Below are 20147 nucleotides of genomic sequence, written 5' to 3' on the forward strand. Positions count from 1 at the left end.
GGGAACCATAGCAGTGGGTCTTGGAACCGCGATAATCAGTGAGCAGACTGGAATGTACGGCACTTGTGTTACTGAAAGGCCCGATTCTGACAAGCTTTACAGAAAGCAGCAAGTTCAAGAAGCAGCACGGTGCAAGAAGAAAGAGCTGGGAAGAGCGTGGAAGAGGAAACAAAGAATTGCTGTATGCAAGGTCAGGTAATAGCTGATGGACCGAGCTGGCGAGCAGAACAAGGCGTTCATGTGTCGTAGGCTGTTGCCCTCATGGTTGGACCAAGCAGCTTGTGTTACCACCAGGGAGTGCCAAATTTCAGGCTCCATCCTTGGGGAAATGGCTTTCGAAAATGGCTGTTTCCACGCAACCACGGCAGCATGCCAAGGCTTGCGGCGCCTGCCCCTCGGTGTGGAGCGGTTTACATCCGCTTCGCCTGCTCTGCAAGCCTGGCTTGCTCTTCTAGCACGGGCCTGAAGTCTTTGGGTTGGCTTACATCTGCGGCGCAGCGTGCGTCTGTATCTGCAGGCGAGGAGAGGTTTTGCTTCTGCCTTGCTGAGCTGAGTCTAGGCAAGTTGCAGTGTGGGAGTGCTCCGATTTCCCCGTGTCGAAATGGGAATGGACCTTAGCCACCTTCCAAAGGAGGATTTCTGCCTTCATCCAGCTCACCTAGTGCTCGCATAATTTTGAGCACAACCATGCTGCAAAATTCCTTGCCTGAAGGACATCAGAGCGCTGAGAGCTGTGCCGGGCCAGGGACACAAGCCTGTGAATGCCCCCGTCGCAGGGAGGAACATTTTGTGGGCATGAGAGGAGGTTTAAAAAGGAATGGGAGGGGAGTCTTGAAAGTTTGTTGTGCTAGGGTCTTAAACCCAGCAGCCCGTGAGCACTCTGTAATCGGCAACTTTGGAAAACTTATGGCCTTTTATAATATTCCTGCATGTCAAGGTAATCTGTTCATTAATTCTTGATGCTGCAATTTAAGAGCTCTCCAAGGCTGTCTTTAAAGTGCTCTTTGTTGGGAGATGCATTAGTGGTTATGCTAACTAATATTTCTCACTCAGCGCTGAACCACAATCTGATTTTGATTTCCTTTTTCAAATAATTTACTGCTCACCGGTCTAATTTAGCCAAACGAGCGAAGACGCCTGGTTTCACTTGCTAGGAGGGAAATGACAAATTTCCGAAGAGTGAAGCCTCCTGGGGAAGCACAGCGACTGCGTTGGCAGAAAGCCCTAGTGGATTCCCCCGTGTTGGACTCTCGGGGCTGTGCCAGGCGGTGGGCTGCTGCTGGGGAGGCAGCTTGCAGCGAGCTCGCTCCGCTCCGCGCCCCCGCGCCCCGCCGCCCGTAATCCCCCGTCTCATCCACCCCGCCGCATCCCGCAGGGAAATGGGGAAAACGGTGCCGGGAGGGAAAAAGACTTGAGATTTTCGGTGCACACAAGTGACTTTTTTTTTTTTTTTCCTTCTCCCTTCAAGTTGAGTGGTGGGTGCTAGGAGCGTGCCGGGATCGAGCGACCGGGGTTCTAATTTTGCATTTCCAGATGGCTGCGTGTGATTCTCCCCGTGCTTTGGGAGCCGCACGCTCAGCTCGTGGGGGGAGAAAGCAGCGGGTCTGTATTTTAAGGGTGGTGGAGAGACGAGATCTATCCTGCCACATGTTGACGTGATTCATGCCGCGGGCTCCGCGTACAGGAGTGAACCTAAACTCGCTAATTAAAGGCAAGGAGAGCGCATGACTGTGACTGGAGTTTGGGCACCGCGGTGGAATATGTTCCAAAGTGCCAGCGAGTGGGAACGCTGGATACAACGGGTAGCTGCCTCCTCGGGTCTGCTGGGGTGGGCCTCAGCCGTTGCCTGTCCTTATGCTTACCTGTCGATCTCTTTTTGCAGGTTGGGTGTCCCCTAAAACCGGGGTCCCGGTGTAGCGGCTAGCAAGGCATGGGACGGAGGCACAGGCAGCCCCAGCGCTGTGCCGTGAGGACGGTGGTGTGCATGGGGTCGAAGGCTGGGTTCAGCTGCTGCTTCTGCCACTCAGTTTGTGATCCGTAGAGGTCCTGGGCCTCGGTTCTTGCCTCTCGGACAGGGCGAGCGCTGCTCCTGCCCCGTGTGATAGAAACACGTGCTCTCGCTTGGGAGATTTGGCTTGGGCTCTGTTGTGGCTAGTAAAACAGGTGCTTTGCAGTAGGATTATTCGTGGGGTACTGGTAGGTATGTTTTTCCCTAGTGGGAACTTTGCAAAGGAGATTATCATCTAAAAAAGCAGAAAATAGATTTATTTTTTTTCTTTTTTTACCATGGAAGTTGTTGGGCTTTTCTTTATACTGTTCACGCTTTGATTTTCATGCATTAACTCTCTCTCTCTTTCTTTCTTTTTCTCTCTTTGTTTCTTTCTCTACAGACCTTTGTAGTACTAAACAGAGGGAAAACACTCTTCCGATTTAGTGCCACACCTGCCTTGTACATTTTAAGTCCTTTTAATCTGTTTAGAAGAATAGCTATTAAAATTTTGATACATTCATATCCTTTTTACTGCTGAGTTCTTTTGGTCTTTGTTGGTTGAAAAATCTCTTACCTGTTGTCCTGTTGCTCAATTCAAACTTTATTTATGAATTACAGTTCTGTGCCTGGTGAAGCTGGATTTGTGTTGAATGAAAAAGCATGGCCGTTTAGACATATCCGATCAAGTAAATGTTTAATTTATATTCCTTGCTAATCTGTACCCATCTGTGTCCATTCCTCCATCGCTACGCAGACACTGATAAGTATTGGAAGTATTGAACCATCACCTGCTTGTGTTATTAAGAGAGGAGGAAAAAAGCAGTGTGGTGGACGAGCTGGTTGGCCCTGTTTGTTTGTGACCCTAAAACAGATCTTACGGAAGCACATTCATTTGTTGTTTTAGGGACTTCTCAGTACTAACTTCTTGCGTCTCAAGAAGGAAAAGCTTTTCCATCTTCTAATGCTTCAAACTCGACTTGGGTGCTGAGACTGGGAGTGTGTTTTTTGGCTGGTGTTGCCTCTCGTGGATTTTCCTCCCCTCTGGATGTGCTGGGATGCGGCTGCGAGGTGCAGATCAGTCACGCTGGGACAGATTCTGGCAGGGGATATGGGGCCTTGTTCTAAGAGCCATTTGAGTCCACTTAAATCGTTTTCTGAATTCAAACAGCTTTGGATCTGACCCTGAATTTCACCATTCTGCTAATAATTCAGTAGTTAAAATCCACTTGAACTTCCAGTTTCGAAACTGGGCTGGCCCCACAGTGCTCCTCAAATGGCTTCGTCCGGCACCTTGCACCTGCAAACGTGTCCTGAACACACAGAGGGAGTAGGGAGTTTAGGAGAAGGTACTTCGTGGTCAACATGCTGACCACACGTGAGAAATCTCAGTTTGGGTGTACAAAATTGTGCTGATGAATGATATCAGCGGACATTGAGAAGATGATGAGCCAGTTTGCCCAAGCTGAATGTTAATATAAAGGGACAAGGAGTAACAACTCTCTGTATTTACATTTGAGGAGTCAGAGATTTTATTCCTAGCCACTCCTCCTTCCTCTTTCTCTTAACAGAATGGTCTGAAAACCTGTTGCCTTTAAGACCAAAAAAAAAAAAAAAAAAAAAGTCAAACGAAGTGTTTTAAATTTTATCACTTTTGCTCCTGCAAATGACTGGATATGCAACAGTGAGAAGGTGAACTGGGAGACTACAGCAGCTGGCAGGTGGTACAAGGTATGTAAACCTGCCTCTTCCAGCAGGGAATCAGAAACAGCAAATAAAATCCTGTCTCAGAAGTACAAATCGATCCGTGTGGTGTGCACGGAAGGTACATGTTTCCTTTCTAGTACACCTTGCAAAGATTTGTAAGATTTTCTCCAAACTAAACCCTAGGTGTCTGTGGATTGCAGTGCTGCTTCCCTGTTGGATGTGTTAGCAGAGCACACATTTTGATGATGCTGCGTAGATGGAGTTGTTTGGGAAGGCATTTTTATTAAGCCATGTGATTTTTGAATTGCTAACGCATACTAAAAAATAGGAAATAAAGTGAATGGTGATGTAAAAAATACTATTTGTATAGAGTCACCCCTGTTCTTATCTCCCATGACTGCAGGAAGCATCTTGGCTGTTATGTATAGCACACCGAGAACGGACTGGGAGTTGTTGAGTGCTGGTGTAGTGCAGGGGTCTTTAGGGAGCTGTAAGCTGATGTAAAGAGCCACACTAGTGTGCCTTTGATCCTTGACTTTGTTCTACAGTATTTAGCATGATCATTATGTGCACTATTTTGACCAACTGTGTATTCATGACTTTTAGTAACCCGCCTGAATGGTCGAAGAATGTGGAGTAAGTAATACTTCTTCTATTTTTAAGAATTGTATGGAATGCTGCTTTTCAGAAATCTGCTCTTACTCATATTTAAGCTAGCATGAACTCAAGTCTTTTATATCCACTTTGTTTAGACAAAAGTGCTTGCAATTCATCTGTTTTCATGACTAGCTTTACATTTCTACAAACTTCTCAGTGCGGCTCTCTTTATTCCTTTTAACAGGTATACATTCACTGGTATTTATACATTTGAATCACTTGTGAAAATTATTGCAAGAGGTTTCTGTATAGATGGCTTTACTTTCCTACGTGATCCATGGAACTGGCTAGATTTCAGTGTGATCATGATGGCGTAAGTTGCATTTTCAGATTATTTCAGGTATTTGTGGCATACGGGAGGGGATGAGACCGTAGGAAGAGGGTGGGTGTGTAAGGAAAAAATAAACCAAGGAAAGCTTAAGTGAATCCCCAGAAGATTCCTTTGATTTTTCAATAGAAAGCCTGACACAGAGGCAGATCTAGAACACCACTCTGGATTTAGCAGCAATGCTGCTGCAGAAAAACGCAATTTTCTAAAACCTGCCTTTGTTAAGAAAAGATTTTATAAAAGTGTCTAACATTGTAGATCAGCTCACGTGCCAGAGCACCAGCTGAATCTGTTGAGCATAGGATTAGGAGCCGACCATCTCTAAATTCCAGTCTCTACCACCCCTTCCCTCTGTGGGCTTACATGTTAAAATTTCTTGGGCTGCAGCTTGCAGGTTGAACAATTTCTAATGAAGAAGCGGTGTCAGAAAAGGAGACACTTTATTTTGCTTCCCCGTTCTTTTCTCTTGTGCTGGATCAGCTTACATTGGGCTGAGAACGAGGAGTCCCCGTGGCTGCCTGAGCTCCCAGCTGAACCTGGAGATGCGCACCAGACCTCTGGTGGCAGGGCTTGGTCCTTAGTGCCCTGCCTTGCTGGTCGATCAGTCGTAGTACTGCTGCTGAGAACCAGGTGTACGGCACCGGCAATCGCAGTGGCTGGTGGAAGACATTTTTTCCCTTTTATATGCTTTGAAATATTACACGTGTGCACGTTTGGGCTCCCACAGTCAGTGATGGCCAATGAAGACGCAAAGACCATGGAGGAAGGCTCAGGAGCTCGGTTTTCAAGGGTTCCGAGCACTTGAATTTGATTAGAATAAAATGCTTTAATCATATAAAATGCCATGGCCCTGCTTTGGCTGCGTTGTGCAGCCTAGGTTGCTGATTTTCCTGAGTGTTTGCCCTTTTAGTTGTGCATTTCGGTTACATGCAAAGAGCTGGACGTTGGACACAAAAGGCAAAGAGCCCATAACTCACTGACCTTGTAGTTTCCCTTGTGGATCTGCGGAGCCCAGAGTAAAGGTGCCTTTGTGGGTCAGGCTCCCAGCTCTCTGCACATAGGTTGAATTCGCTGTGAATTGGTTACTTCCCTTCTGAAGCAATTAACAAGTAACAGCATGCTGGCTTTAAAAGGCCCACCGCATCGATACAAAATAAATCAGCTAAAACTTGAGCTGATCTAACTATATAATCCCTTTATTTCCACTGAGGTCGCTTTGCTGTAGGAGAGTTTGGCCCTGGAAACATCAAATCAAATTCTTTTTTGTGCCAAGGGCTAGAACAAACCTGTGTTGTTTAAATCCCATTAACAGAGTCCAAGTTTTTTGGAAACTCTTGTGGTGGCCTTCCTGCACCAGGAGGAATTTTGAATATCGTGCATTGCTTTACGTTTTCGTACCCTGCTTCTCGCCAGACAGCACAGGGGAAATATTCTCTTCTACGTTGTGATAAATCGAACTCTGTTAACCTTGCACTAAGCCTCTTACCCTCTGTGTATCTCAGGTTTATCCCTCCGTAAAATGGGGATAATCAGAGCTACCTGTGGCTCACAAACAGGTGGTAAAGCATAACGGATTAAAATGAAGGCTGCTAAGCAAAGCGAAGGGTGGCGATGCTTTATTAAAAACATGAAGGAAAGTGAAGCGAATATACCTGAAACCGTTGAACAGAGGTGATGTCACCAGGACTCCGGGCATGTTGGACAGTTTTACGTTTACCTTCTTCTGTAGGGTTAGCCTTAAACGTTCATGCCCTGCATAGGCAAGAATGCAAGTGTCTAACCATGTACCTGGACAAGTGCGGAGAGACTTAAAAAAAACTGTGTTTTGGCTTTGAAATCTTCTCTCTCTCTCTTTTAAATGTGGATTCTAAAGCATTTGTAAAGTACAAACTGTTTCCTACAAACAGACAGCTATATGAAAAGGAAGGTGACCTCAATGGTGCCATTAACTCTGGTTTAATTCTGCAGGTATATAACAGAGTTTGTAAACCTAGGCAATGTTTCAGCTCTGCGCACTTTCAGGGTTCTGAGAGCTTTGAAAACTATTTCTGTAATTCCAGGTAAGGCGGCCTCCGGTTGGTGTTAGCTGTTGGGTACAGGCCCCTGTGAGTGATGTATTGCTTTGTCTGTAGTTGTTGTTTTTTTTGGTGTGTGTATTGTCATTGTGTTTTTTGTGTGTGACCTCCCTCATTGCAGATATGTCACAGAGTTTGTGGACCTTGGGAATGTCTCAGCATTGAGAACTTTCAGAGTTCTCCGAGCTTTGAAAACTATCTCTGTTATTCCAGGTGAGAACCATTAAGCATTAAAGGCTGGTCTTGCATTTATCTCTCTTCGTCCTGCATTGCTTATTTCTCAGAAGTGGCACTGGGAAATTTTTGATGGGCTTTGCAGTCTGTATAAACGGAATGGTTTGAAATTAAGGCTTCATTATTGGATGAGCAGTCTGCTGTTCTGTACGTCTTTATCCCTGTGTGCATACGTGGCTGTCCAATCTCTGAAATGAAAGCCAGACCAAAAGTTCAAAACGAGTAAAGAATTGGGCGCTCCCTTCGTCCTCAAGCTGAACAATTCCTCACTGAGCGAGTCATCCCATTAACAGCAGCCGTCCTAGGGTTGGTTTAGGAATAAGTTTGTGAAGCAAGCAAGCGAAACCGGAGCAAGATCAAACCTTTCTGCGTGAGGCTACTCCAGGTACTGGCAGTCAGGTGGGATCTGGGGCAGGTTCTCTTACACGACTGCAGCAAGGGTTGCCGTGCCGTTTTGAGACAGACGAAGCTAACCCGAGCGTTGGCGTTACCAGCTTTTACATTTGTATGTTGTAACAGAACTGGCTGCCGGCTCTTCATGCAATCATACATGGCCCAAACCGCTGTCTGAGCTTTCATTGAGCCAGAAGTCCTAATTCAAAGACTTGCCCATTTGACATGCCACCCCCAGGGCTGGGCTTGGCAGGACTGGCACTTACACGGCTCCTTCTGGGCTCCAACCCAGCCCGAGTGTCAGAGGGTGAGCACAGACCCTCCTTCGTTATAAGAGATCACGGAGGCATCATGGACTGAGAGTATGATTAGAAGTGAGAGAGTCCTCAATTCTCATGTAGGAGGTGCTCGGGGCTTTGTATGTTCTTGTGCAGATGGTTTCTGGGAAGTGTCCCTCATTTTAAAGTCAAGCTTAGGACTCAGTTCTTGCAGGCACTGAAGCACCTGTAATTTCCCAGCTTTTATAGGTGCTTGATCTGTCTCACAGTAGGCACCCTAAACAATCACTTGATAAGTTTTGCTCTTCTGTTTCTATGCATTCTGTTTCCTAATGCATTAACTGATACAGGTTCTTTGCTTTCTCAGGATGCATTTTCATATATCTTTGCCAGAAAACAAACTGCAGAATTGTAGGGGCCCATCACTTTTGTCCCCATTCCAGACTGCTAAACCCATCAGATGTCCATGGCTGTTGTGCATGATGCTCTTAAGTGGCACCTGCTTTTCTTGCACCGAATGAGAGAATGCTAGAATAATGTTCTTACCTTCCTTAATGTCTGGCAGTGCACATACAAAGAGCTAAAGGTATTTTGGTAATAGCTGTTAGCAGTGCACTAGATGGATCTGAAGCGTGGCTGCGATTCTAGCAGCCTGCTGCAGGTATTGACTGTCTTGCTCGAAGAAAAGCATCGATGTTAAAATAAGTTTCGTATGTGTTTTGCTTTCATAATCAGAGGAAAGTGAAGATGATGCAACTTTAATGAGCTGGTTACTAAATGTGCAACAGCATGCCTTGTCTTCCTATGGAAAGGAGCAGAACAGTTTTGTATCATTCCCTCCATCCTACTCAAAACTAATGGAATTTTCCTTTTATTTCAAAAGACAACAAGGGCTGGGGGGACCCGAGCCCTTCTTCTTAGCTCAGTGCAGCCACGCTTTTCACTAAGGGGACGATTTGCTGCACCCAGCTCAGGGGATTCCTGTCTGAGCGTTGGATAAGATGAATTAATCCATGGCTAGAACTGCAAGCAGCAGAACTTTGGTTGTGTGTATGAGTTGGGTGCTGGGATAGGGTTGCCCCAGTTGTGGTTCTGCAGCACGTAGGTAGAGTACAACCACGTTCCCTGCTTGCTTTTATGCCTAACGATATGAGGAATGTAAAGTATTGGTGCAATTAACCTTTTGGGTTGTTTAATATGAAATTAGGCTTATCTAGTCCAAGAGGAGAAGTGATTTTTAGAATATACTTAGAAAATCTAAAGGGGTTCCCCTTCTGCTTCAGTGTGTGCGAAGGAATGGGAATTTTAACACTGTGCTGAGCTAATGAGAAAATAATCTGATTGTTATGACGAGTGCTAACTATGTCTTCTGCCAATAATTGGAATCGTCCTCAGTGTGTTTTTTAGACAAGATAAAAGTAGGAAATACTACTAGAATATTATGGGACTCCAGATCAAATGTGTGCAGGTGGAGGGTCTGTGTGGCACCCCGCAACCGAAATACCAAAATATCACTTTCACCTTACGGCTTGACAGACCGTATTAACCCGTGGGGGTCTAAAGACAGCTTTTTATTGGCACTCACCTTGTTGGCAATTGAATTACCGGTGCCATCGGTCGCCGTGTGGTGTCAGCCCATGCCGCATCCCATGTGGAATCGCGCCCCCCCGGGTTTCGCCGTAGGTGAAGGCGATTGCTTCAGCTGGCAGTTTCGAGGCTGTTTCGTCTTGGGAGTGGCCGGGGAGCTCTCCTGCTGCCGATTTATCCTCTCTGTTCCAAGCCACGATCCCTTTTTGTGCCTGTGGGGGAGCGGCACACCAACCAGAGGCACAAATGCCGGTGTGAATGGCTGCATGTGCAGAGCGGAGCGTATCGGAGCGATGGAGATGAGCATGCAAACAAGTGCTGTGATGGTTATTTGTCTGCCAGGCCTAACAGAAAAAAGCCTGCTTTGTGTTTGAGTCGGCCTTTGGCAGTGATCTAAATGTTCTGAAGGAAACGAGATGTTTTTAAAAACTATTTCTCCCTATTAATTCCTTTTTACTTATGTATTTTTGAATCTTTCTGTTCTGATATGGATCAAACCTCTGGTGGTATGGAAGGGTTTCTTGTCTGAGGTTTATTGCATCGTGCTTGGGTGGTCTTGGACAGAGACGTGGATCTGATCTAGCCCTGTATTCCTGGCTCTGTGGGGTTTTTCCATTTTTTTCCCCTTTATTTTATTATATTTTTTAATTTCCATACTGGGTCCTTTAAGCAGCCAGTTGTTCAGCAGGCTATTTGGGCAGTTTGATGCGATCCAGAGCAGCGTTTCAAGACTGCAATACTTGCTTGAACCTAAAACCACTTGTGTTCTTTGGATCTTTAAATACTCCAGAAAGAAAACTTCCCCAGCAGTGCAATCTTGGCTAATAGCAGCGATACAAACATGAAAACACTGGTAGGTGAGGGCAGGGCAAAGGTACCCGGCCACACAGAGGATGGATGCTTTGGGAATATAAAAATCAGCAAAATTTGGAGTAGATTTGAGTAAGAGAAGCATAAAGCAGAACACACGACAGCTCATTGAAATGCCTTTTCTTACTGTGAATGAAAGGATGGGAGGAACTAATTGTGGACACACAATTTTCGCACAGTTGGGAAAAGATACTGTTGTGGTAGTGCCTGACCTGTGACGGTGTCTCCTGCCAGATCTCCCTGTTCTGGATTTCCAGCAGACTTTGATGGGAGGTGTTCCCCCCCCCCCCCCACTTTTTTATTTTTATGTGAGAACTAATAGCAGAGCTTGAAATAAATATAGGGATTGGTTTCATGAGTATGTGCTGCTGAGTTGAATTCAGGCATCGGAGAGAATCTTTAGGTTTTAGTAAACGTAGCTCCATCAGGGGGGTAATTGGCCTGTCTCATAGAAATGAGAATTCGGGTATTCTCTAAAGGAGCTGTCTTCAGAATTGTATTTTGACCTCATTTTACTGAATTTGTCTTGCTGAAAATATGGCTTTGCTCTTTGCCTTAAGCGAAGGTGGTGGAAGCCTTTTTACTGTATTTGCTGAAGCCCAAAATGAACTTGTGCAGAGAGGCAGGTAGGTGTACAGTGAGGTGGATGATTATCCGGGAATTGCCAAGGGAAGGGAAAGGAAGGGAGGGGATTGTTTCCAAGCTTTGTGTAAAATTCCTGGAAAAGGTTAGTCCTTTAACTCCTTCCTCCAGCATCCTTCGCTACTCAGTTACAAGTGCCTGTTGATCCTCCTCGATATCGGAGCTGCCAAGCACAGGGCTGTAGTGTTCCTGCATCCCAAAATCTTGCATGTTTAAATCCCAAAAGGGTTACGCTGCTCAGTAACGTGTCCAGGCTCACAAATGGTTCCCCAGACTGGATGGTTTGGAAAAGCAGCAGGATTGGGTCTTCTTGGCTTACACTTGTGCTCGCTTTTGGTATTGAGCCTTGCCTATGAATGACCCCGAGAGCTTTGGGGGAATTCCAGGAGCCAGCACTGAATGAAATCCTGCCCACCTGGCTGCGACAAAACCCTGCTGTCAGTGAGAGGTTCAACTCCTGCAAGCAGAGAAATGCTGAGACAGTTTAGTTAGGCAGGAGAAAGTTCGGATGTAGACAGTTTGAAAGGCATTTGATCTCTGTAAGTTGTCACTTTGTGCCAATAAGGCAGGCTGAAAGTGTGGCCACAGAGGGTTTGTAGCAGCGCACCTTAAGTCACATTTTTTAGACAAACCCAGCCTCCGTTGCAGTGCCTCCCAAGTACGCTTCGCATCCTCTCATGCAAAACTGGGATATTCTCAGGGATGAGCTTGGTGCTTTGGTTTTTTGACCTGAGTGGTGAACCCACGGCTGGCATTGGGATGGAGTCACTCATTGCACTTGTGGTGCTATGGGAAAACCTCCAGGCACTCCAGAACCTGCGTTGGGTTCCGGGAACCCGACCCTGTAAAAGCAACATCCTTTGCCCTCACATAGGTGTAAGGTACTGTACGTATTTGAATTTTCAATGCCTTTTTTCTTCTACAGGAGTGATTTCTAGTCTTGTTTTCTTCTCTGCAGGCTTGAAGACCATTGTGGGTGCCCTAATTCAGTCTGTGAAGAAGCTGTCAGATGTAATGATCTTGACAGTATTTTGTCTCAGTGTCTTTGCTCTGATCGGGTTGCAGCTTTTTATGGGCAATTTGAGGAACAAGTGTGTGATATGGCCAATTAATGTGAATGAGACGTTCCTGGATAACGGCTCTAGGGGCTTTGACTGGGAGGAATACACCAACAATATGTGTAGGTATTTCTGCAGTGATGCTCCCTAAAACCTTCTTATTTGACTTAATGCTGCCGACCGGGGTTTCTGACGCATGGTGTGCCCGGCATTGCACAATAAAAACCCCTTGCTCGGAAATTGTTCCATTTCTAGAAACCTGACCTTGTTCTGTTGTTACTAGTTGGGTTCATTTTAAAAAGTATGGGCTGTGCTCTTTTAGCTAAATAAGGATTTTGTCCAAAATGCTCTTTTTTTTTTTTCCTGCTTTGATTCCAATTGAAAATGGGTTTTTAATATGGTAAAAAGGAAGTCGTTCTGCCCATGTGATTCCCTGGCCTGAGTGTCACGTTTACTGGTAAATTTACCAGTAGGGGATCTAGAAGACTTTAGTTAAGGTTTCTATAGTGCGATAGTATGCTAAATCCTCTAACTCCATGCGTGTGTGCACGTAATCTTTTCTTTTTCATCTTCTTCAGCAAATTTTTACATAATTCCTGGTGCCCCTGATCCTTTGCTCTGTGGTAACAGCTCAGATGCAGGGTGAGTGTTGAGCTTTGTTAAAAGTGATGACTAATTACCATTGATGTCTGCTAATGATGACAAAACGTTTAGAATATTTCCTGTTGCTTCCTTTGTTGGTTCTGGTGTTATTTCAAATGTAAAAGGCTTCACATTTCTTAATCTAATTATTAATCCATTGTTGCTGTTTCTTGCACTAATACGATGTGAGCTGGCATTTTTCTTGTCACCCCAGGAGGCTGATACTTGTAATGATGATTTCTAGTGACATGATTTCCCTCTGAATCTAATCATAAAAATCGATGGAGAAGTAGGGGCTGGAGGTTCAGAAGTGGAAACTTTCCTTGTGCTATTGTCTCTAATTGGTTAGCCTGGTTAACGTGCCTGTGATGAATTTGCTCTATCCCTTTTACCGTATTGATGCCCTGAAATCACTTCCATCTTCTTTACAGTCAATGTCCAGAGGGCTACACATGCATGAAAGCAGGACGGAACCCAAACTATGGTTACACAAGCTTTGACACTTTCAGCTGGGCTTTTCTGGCTTTGTTTCGCCTTATGACTCAGGACTTTTGGGAAAACTTGTATCAATTAGTAAGTAAACGCGTTGCTTCGGTGTTACACAACCTGAGAATTTGGGGACATGGAGAATGTGACAAGCTGTATTTACTTCCTAGCGTCTGAAAGAGAAGTACAGCTGCAGAATTAGACCTTGGGTATTGAGGAGGAAAGAGATGTTACCTGAAAGCGGGTGTTGCACTTCTAAGGCCAGAAGGGATTGTAGGTCTGCAGCGTGCGCACAGCTGAGCTGTGAATTAATTCTGGAAGAAGCTGACTGCGCGCTGCAGAAGCTCAGCTCTGCTCACAGGAGGAGTTCAGGCGCTTTGGAGGGCAGAGTGTTCCCTTGTAACCTGAGAGTGGTTTGGGCCCCTTGCTGAAATGGCTTTTTTAACAGTTTGTTTTGTTTTGGAGAAGGCTAGGCATTGAGTTTCACACTGTACTTCTGAATCCTTTTCAGTTTGCATCCGTTGGATGTTCCCTTAAAAGAAGAAGAGGGATGTCACCTTTTGTGTTTACGGCTAATGAATGTGCAGTGGCTTAGTGCTTTGCAGTGGAAGTGCTGAGATCCTAAATACCCAGCACCACTATATTTTCTTAGAAGCATTTGGGTCAAGAAACATTAGATCAGCTTGCATATCAGGTGTCACTCTAGAATTGCTTTCCCATTTCCTTTTCTATTCCCTCTACCATTCTCTTCTACTTCTAGACCTTACGAGCAGCAGGAAAAACTTACATGATCTTCTTCGTCTTGGTGATCTTTGTGGGGTCGTTCTATCTGGTAAATCTAATTTTGGCTGTGGTGGCTATGGCTTATGAAGAGCAGAACCAGGCCACACTGGAGGAGGCAGAGCAGAAAGAGGCAGAATTTAAGGCCATGTTAGAACAATTGAAAAAGCAGCAGGAAGAAGCACAGGTGAGTGTTTTTTTTTTTTTTTAATACATTTACATATTTTTAGGTTTATTTGCCTGTTATTGCAGAGCAATGATGTATAATCAAGAATGCAGTAGTGCCATGGCAGGCTTTCCCTGGCACCTCATGCTCTGCTGTCCTGGGGTTGACGCTGTTCACCGGCTCTCCTGGCTGCCGCTGTTTGTTTTCCGAATGTGTACAAGCTTGCCATGTTTATTTTGGATAGGAGAACTGCCTTATATTAAGGGGTTTAGAAACATTCTTGGGGTTTCTAGTCAAGTGTGGGAATTCCTTTGCAAGACAGGTAATTACTTCTTTGTTGATCCTTTATCAAATGCTTATAAACCTAACTGAGGGACTGAGAGGGATTCTACTACTTGCAGAAGTAGACTATAAAAATGTTTACAAGTCCTGGCTGCGAGGTCCTTCCAAGGGAAAGAATAAGCATCTCAGTCCTGTCCTGAAGTCTTGTGCTTTCATGCATTAAGGCACGCTCTTTCTTAAAGCAGAAATGGAGTATTATTCAAGTTAAGTTCTGATTTATTTTCCTGTTCTCTTGCCTTCACCTTCAGGCTGCTGCTATGGTCACTTCAGCAGGGACAGTCTCTGAGGATGCTGTGGAAGATGATGGTGGGGGGAGGATGTCTCGGAGCTCCTCGGAGATTTCCAAAGTCAGTTCCAAGAGTGCCAAGGAGCGTCGAAACCGGAGGAAAAAACGGAAGGACAAAGAGCTGTCGGAAGGAGAGGAGAAGGGTGACGCTGAAAAGGTGTTCAAGTCTGAATCAGAGGATGGCATGAGGAGGAAAGCGTTCAGACTACCCGATAACAGGATAGGAAGGAAGTTTTCCATCATGAACCAGGTAGTTTTCATTTCCTTCCTTAATGTTTATGTTTACTTATAGTCAGGATAATATTCTGTTTAGATCCTGATTAACATGTGCGAGGAATCTGCTCACCCATTTAAACGTGCCATGGATCAGGAAGACACTTATGGCCTGAGTTTACAGCCCTTACACTTACCCTGGCATAAGTTGTTCCTGAGATGAGTGTGTCTTACCAGATAAAACTTCCTTACTGGTGTAGCTCAGCCAGCCAAGAGCGAACGACTTCTAAGTACAGCTGACATCTAAGTGGCAATGGTTTGTTTGGATTTGGAGAGGGAGCAAAACTGCTTTAGCAGCACTTGAGGGCACTGAAGTACTTTGTTTCCACACTATTCACCCCCTTGTCATTCTTTCTTTTCTTCCTCCTAGTCTCTCCTCAGCATCCCAGGCTCCCCTTTTCTCTCCCGGCACAATAGCAAGAGCAGCATCTTCAGCTACAAAGGGCGATTTCGTGACCCAGGTTCGGAGAATGAGTTTGCTGATGACGAGCACAGCACGGTGGAAGAGAGCGAAGGCAGGAGAGACTCCCTCTTCATCCCCATCCGTGGCCGTGACCGAAGGAGCAGCTACAGCGGCTACAGCGGCTACAGCCAAGGCAGCCGGTCCTCGCGGATTTTTCCCAACCTCCGCCGAAACGTGAAGAGGAACAGCACGGTGGATTGTAACGGCGTGGTGTCCCTCATTGGCGGCCCACCTTCCAGCATGCCTGGGGGACGCCTTCTGCCTGAGGTGAAAATAGATAAGGCAGCTACTGATGACAGCGTAAGGAGGTCAATGAGTAGCTAGCGTAGGCATGGCGGTCTGTCCTCTTCTGCTTTCCTGTATGCCGCCCTCCAAGTGAGCCAGCCACCCTGATGGAATGAGAGTTGGTTTGTCTGACCGCAGATAACAAAGTCTGCGGTGGATTTAAATCCCTGTGCTTTGACTTCTCCTTTCTTCCCTTCTCGGACTTAATGACCCACCTCCTTTCCCCTGTCTTCCTGGGAAAAAAAGGGCTTGGAATTGAGTCCCAAATTAAAGGACTGATAGTAACAGAGATCCTTGGCGTATGTCAGGGCAGGATCTTTATCAGACCAGAGTCTTGCACTCTGAAGCATGTTTGTATCTGTTTGAAGCGTGAAGTATCTGTTAAATTCTACCAGTTTCGTTGCTATTAAGTTGTGAAGGGCTTATTGTACAAGAGAAGCTGTCAATATAATAAGGATTTCTTCAAAAAATATACACTTTTTAGTATCTGAGTTTTCCTTAATTGTGACCTTTTTTAGATCAGTAGACTGAATTGGTATTGAGTAACCTTTTTAATAGATCAACAGTTCAGGAGAGAAACAAAGCTCAAAAATAGTGTATTAGGGGGGCTTATGAGAATCTGGATAAGATTGCAACCATGTCAAGACATTCCTAAAACAATTGTTTCTGAGAAAAGCCTGCTTACCATGCCTGTACATTCCAAGCTATTTTTTAAAATTGTTTCAATTCTTGCAACCTAATTGACCCTAACTAGTTATGTTAAGCATTAGTTGCTCCCTTCTTTTTTCTTCCCCAATTAGCATGTTAATACAATGTTTTGCTTTAGTATTTAATTCTCTTTTTAACACAGCATGAACATAGTAGGAATAGTAATCTGCATGATGCATGCGTAGAAGCGAAAGTATTACTCGGCAGTTCTTTTTGCTAACTATCTGTGGAGGGACTTAAGTGTGCAACAGGCAATTAACTGTTGTGGTGGGAGGGCTGCAGGGGCTGGCAGATTCCTTGGCAGAAGTACGATGTCCTCTTGTCGATGCAATCAAATGCTCAGATACTAAATGGTATCAATTTGGGGGCATTGTATGAAGCAGGATGCAAAGTGGGCTCGTTAGGAGTCATCGCCTGTCTGCTCTTAATTGAGTAGTAGTACAGAGTATGAACTACCTTGTACTGCAGCAGTGCTCATTAGGAACATTCATTAAAGTATAATACTTAATTTGTCCAAGGTTGCAAGTCAATGGTATGAGCAGAATCAAGGGCTTGAGTTTTCTTTTAACCATTTATGTAACATAGGAAAGTGGAAAGGCTAGCGGGAACAAAGATTTTTTTTTTTTCCCTCTTGGGGATACTTGGCATATTTCTAGGCTGATAGCATGTAAAATACTGGGAAGACTAAGGGTTTGTATTAATCAATGTATGAATTTTGCAGGGTACCACTGAAATAGAAATTAAAAAGAAACCTGGTGGGTCTCGCTTGGTCTCGATGGATCAGGTGAATGCCTCCTATGGAAGAAAGGATCGAACCAACAGTGTAATGACCGGCTTGACAAATACCCTTGTTGAGGGTAGGTATGGCTTGAAGGTGTGCCTTTGGGCTTTTTCAGTGTGTATGTATCGATTGCCCTCTCGTGGCGTGTTTTAGGAAGACAGAGGACCCATCCACCAGGCAAGTTACAGTATAGTTTCTCACTCCGCTGTGGGGGCCCACATGTGCCCTTGTTTTCTTGTGCTGGAGCTGTCCCTCTGGGTGGCCAGAGGTGCTCCCCAGCAGATGGGGCAGGTATGGACACCCGCGGCTGCTTGATTTCCACAAGAGGATGCTGAATGGTAAAGCTGAACCTCGTGAGATGGCTTCTTAGTTGCTGGGGGGATTAGAGCAAGAGCTGGTTTATAAGGCTGACCTTCCTGGGAGCAGGGTGGGGGGCATAGGGTAGGGAATACAGTCTCAGGGCAGGGCTCGGTTCGTTAGGGCAGGTGCTGCACAGCAGAGATCTGCTTTGAGCCTTGGGCACCTGACAGAGAACACACAAGCGCTTCAGACATACAGGACATAGCTATTCCTGCTTTCTAATTTGCATTGTTTTTACCAAAACCTGCCTCTTTCAAGTCATAATTAATGCAGAAACATTAATGAGAGTATTTTACTTGGTTTTGCATCTGAATTATATAGATATAAAGGTAAAGGCAGCAAAGAGTTGTAATTTTACAATAATGAATATGCGGTGTGGAGATTAAAGGATTAAGAAAATGTCTGATACTGGTGTTCTGTTTTCTGCCATTTCACAAGGGCTGGAGAGACCCTCCTTGTTACAGGCCATGGGAAGAAAGATTTGAGCTACTCTAGGGTCTCAAATGTGACAGCTGTCAAAAGAGAAAGGGACTTGTGCATGATGGAAATTCAGAAGTGGACATCACACAGAGATGAGATTTCCAAATATGTTATGCAGGAACCAGTAAGAATTTGTGAACAGCAGCCATATGAGGTTGATGATCTCAAATTCCTGCTGTCTCCTGCAATAAAATTGTATGAAAACTAAATATACTTAGAAACAGAGCAAGGTTCTTCTGCTGCTTCCCTCCTGCGCAAACGCCTACAGGCTACAGTGCTACGGTCCTCTTTTTTAACTTTAGCAATTCCAAGGCAACTAAATACTAAGCAACCAGAGAACCAATGAGAAAGAGAGCAGGGGTCCTTTCCCTACCCATCTTCAGTACAAACAGCTGTATAGCCTGAATAAAACCATTGCAAGTGGGGGAAAGCTCCTCTTTGTTTTTTTCTAGGCAGTTGAAATAAGCCAGTTTAAAAAATGGACATGGCGTTACGTTTGGTTTCTGTAAATGGATGTGGTTTGTCTTAATCAGGTTGTTCCTGTTCAGAATCCTTTGCAGCATTATGTCATACATTTCCTCTTTTAGATCATGTCTGCATTCAACACAGAATTCATTTAGCTTTGTTATTTAAAAACTAGCACCGAAGACAGTTTAGAATCTGTAACTTTGCTTTAAGCCATTTTACCTTGATCAGTCCTGAGTTAAATATATCCGTTCATTTAAACTAGTTTGGATTGAATCATCAGATCCGCACAGTGCTGTTGCACAGATTTAAAACTGTACTTCCTGGTAACCTCGTGCAGCTGTGCATGCGGCTCTTAACATAGGTACCAAAGTGAAGCTGGGTACAAAGACATGCCCTGACTCTTTTGAGTCTGTCCTGGTGATCTGCATGATTGGCCATGGTTATAAACTTCTTTGCTTAGGAACTCTTTGTGTTAAGCCATTGCCACATGTCCTGGAGTTCTTCATTTTGAGCATTGTATGAAGTTAAGGCAAAATGTAACTTTGCTGCAAGAACGTTGAATCATTGTACAAGGAGGGAGACCTGAGAGAGGTTCAGGAGAGGCAAGATTGGAGAGTTTTTCAGCCATGCTCAGAGTCAGATCCAGCAGTGTTAGAGAAGAAGACTGAGCTCCATTGCTGTTTTCTTTTGTAACTGTAGAGCTGGAAGAGTCCCAGAGGAAGTGTCCCCCTTGCTGGTACAAATTTGCTAACACGTTCTTGATCTGGGAATGCCACCCGTACTGGATCAAGCTGAAGGAGATAGTGAACTTAATTGTCATGGATCCTTTTGTTGACCTGGCCATCACCATCTGTATTGTGCTGAACACTCTGTTCATGGCAATGGAGCACCATCCTATGACCCCCGAGTTTGAACATGTACTCTCCGTAGGAAATCTGGTAAGATGGTATTAGTAAATATTCCTTACAGATCTGCTCCTACTGGGATACACTGCTTGTTAAGGTAGACTTAGACTGAAAGAGCTGCTATTACAGGCTTCTAGGGGACACTGAGAGGCATGAGCTTGTGCTCGCTGCAGTCTGTGGCGACTCAGAGATGTTGGCTAAGGGTGCAACTTTCTGGTCAAAACTTATTACTACCTAAAAATCTGCCTGTTAATTGCTGGTATGCCTGAGTAGGTCAGTGAGATTCGTGCTAGTGAAGCTGCGTCAGGAGAGAAAAGACTATTGTGGGCAAGCACATGACATTGTATAGACTGCGTGTTTGAACCGGCATGACGAATTGCATTGTTTGATAGTTACACTGAAGATCAGAAAATGAACAAAAGCGATTCTTTGCTTGTTCTTTTGTCTCTCTCTGCAACACTCCAGGTTTTCACTGGAATTTTCACAGCAGAAATGTTCCTGAAGCTTATCGCCATGGATCCCTACTATTATTTCCAAGAAGGCTGGAACATCTTTGATGGATTTATTGTCTCCCTCAGTTTAATGGAACTGGGTCTAGCAAACGTGGAAGGACTTTCCGTACTGCGATCTTTCCGATTGGTATTCATATTCCAGTCCTTTTCGAATGTTCCGATCTTGCAGCTACTAAAGTAAAGGCACCCCCCCCCAATCCTTTTTTTCCTTTGTTCTTTGGGAGGACAGGGTTGGAGTGGTATCATTTTTGTGGTCTCTTCTTACTTCACAACTGCTGTTTATATTTTATGAGATCTGAGCAACAGCTCATTGTGTATATGCAGAGAAGGTTGACTTGGTAGTTAGTGTTGAAGGACTTTGTTACAACGCACCTTTTATTTCCTGTGGTTCCTT

General features: G+C 44.8%; 1 protein-coding gene across 1 annotated transcript in view; it reads left to right on the forward strand.

Moving 5' to 3' along the window:
- The window catches only part of SCN8A (sodium voltage-gated channel alpha subunit 8), a 56593-nt gene that overhangs the window by 14376 nt on the left and 22070 nt on the right, over positions 1-20147 (forward strand). Inside the window, exons 3-15 of the mRNA XM_035570353.2 lie at positions 2391-2509; positions 4241-4330; positions 4536-4664; positions 6876-6967; positions 11717-11938; positions 12395-12458; positions 12890-13031; positions 13705-13911; positions 14481-14768; positions 15162-15554; positions 16969-17104; positions 19036-19274; positions 19707-19880. Of these exons, the coding sequence (XP_035426246.1) occupies positions 2391-2509; positions 4241-4330; positions 4536-4664; positions 6876-6967; positions 11717-11938; positions 12395-12458; positions 12890-13031; positions 13705-13911; positions 14481-14768; positions 15162-15554; positions 16969-17104; positions 19036-19274; positions 19707-19880 (2295 nt within the window). The remainder of the gene's footprint in view (positions 1-2390; positions 2510-4240; positions 4331-4535; positions 4665-6875; positions 6968-11716; positions 11939-12394; positions 12459-12889; positions 13032-13704; positions 13912-14480; positions 14769-15161; positions 15555-16968; positions 17105-19035; positions 19275-19706; positions 19881-20147) is intronic.

The sequence above is a fragment of the Cygnus atratus genome, chromosome 29 (assembly GCF_013377495.2).
Source record: "Cygnus atratus isolate AKBS03 ecotype Queensland, Australia chromosome 29, CAtr_DNAZoo_HiC_assembly, whole genome shotgun sequence".
Classification (NCBI taxonomy): domain Eukaryota; kingdom Metazoa; phylum Chordata; class Aves; order Anseriformes; family Anatidae; genus Cygnus; species Cygnus atratus.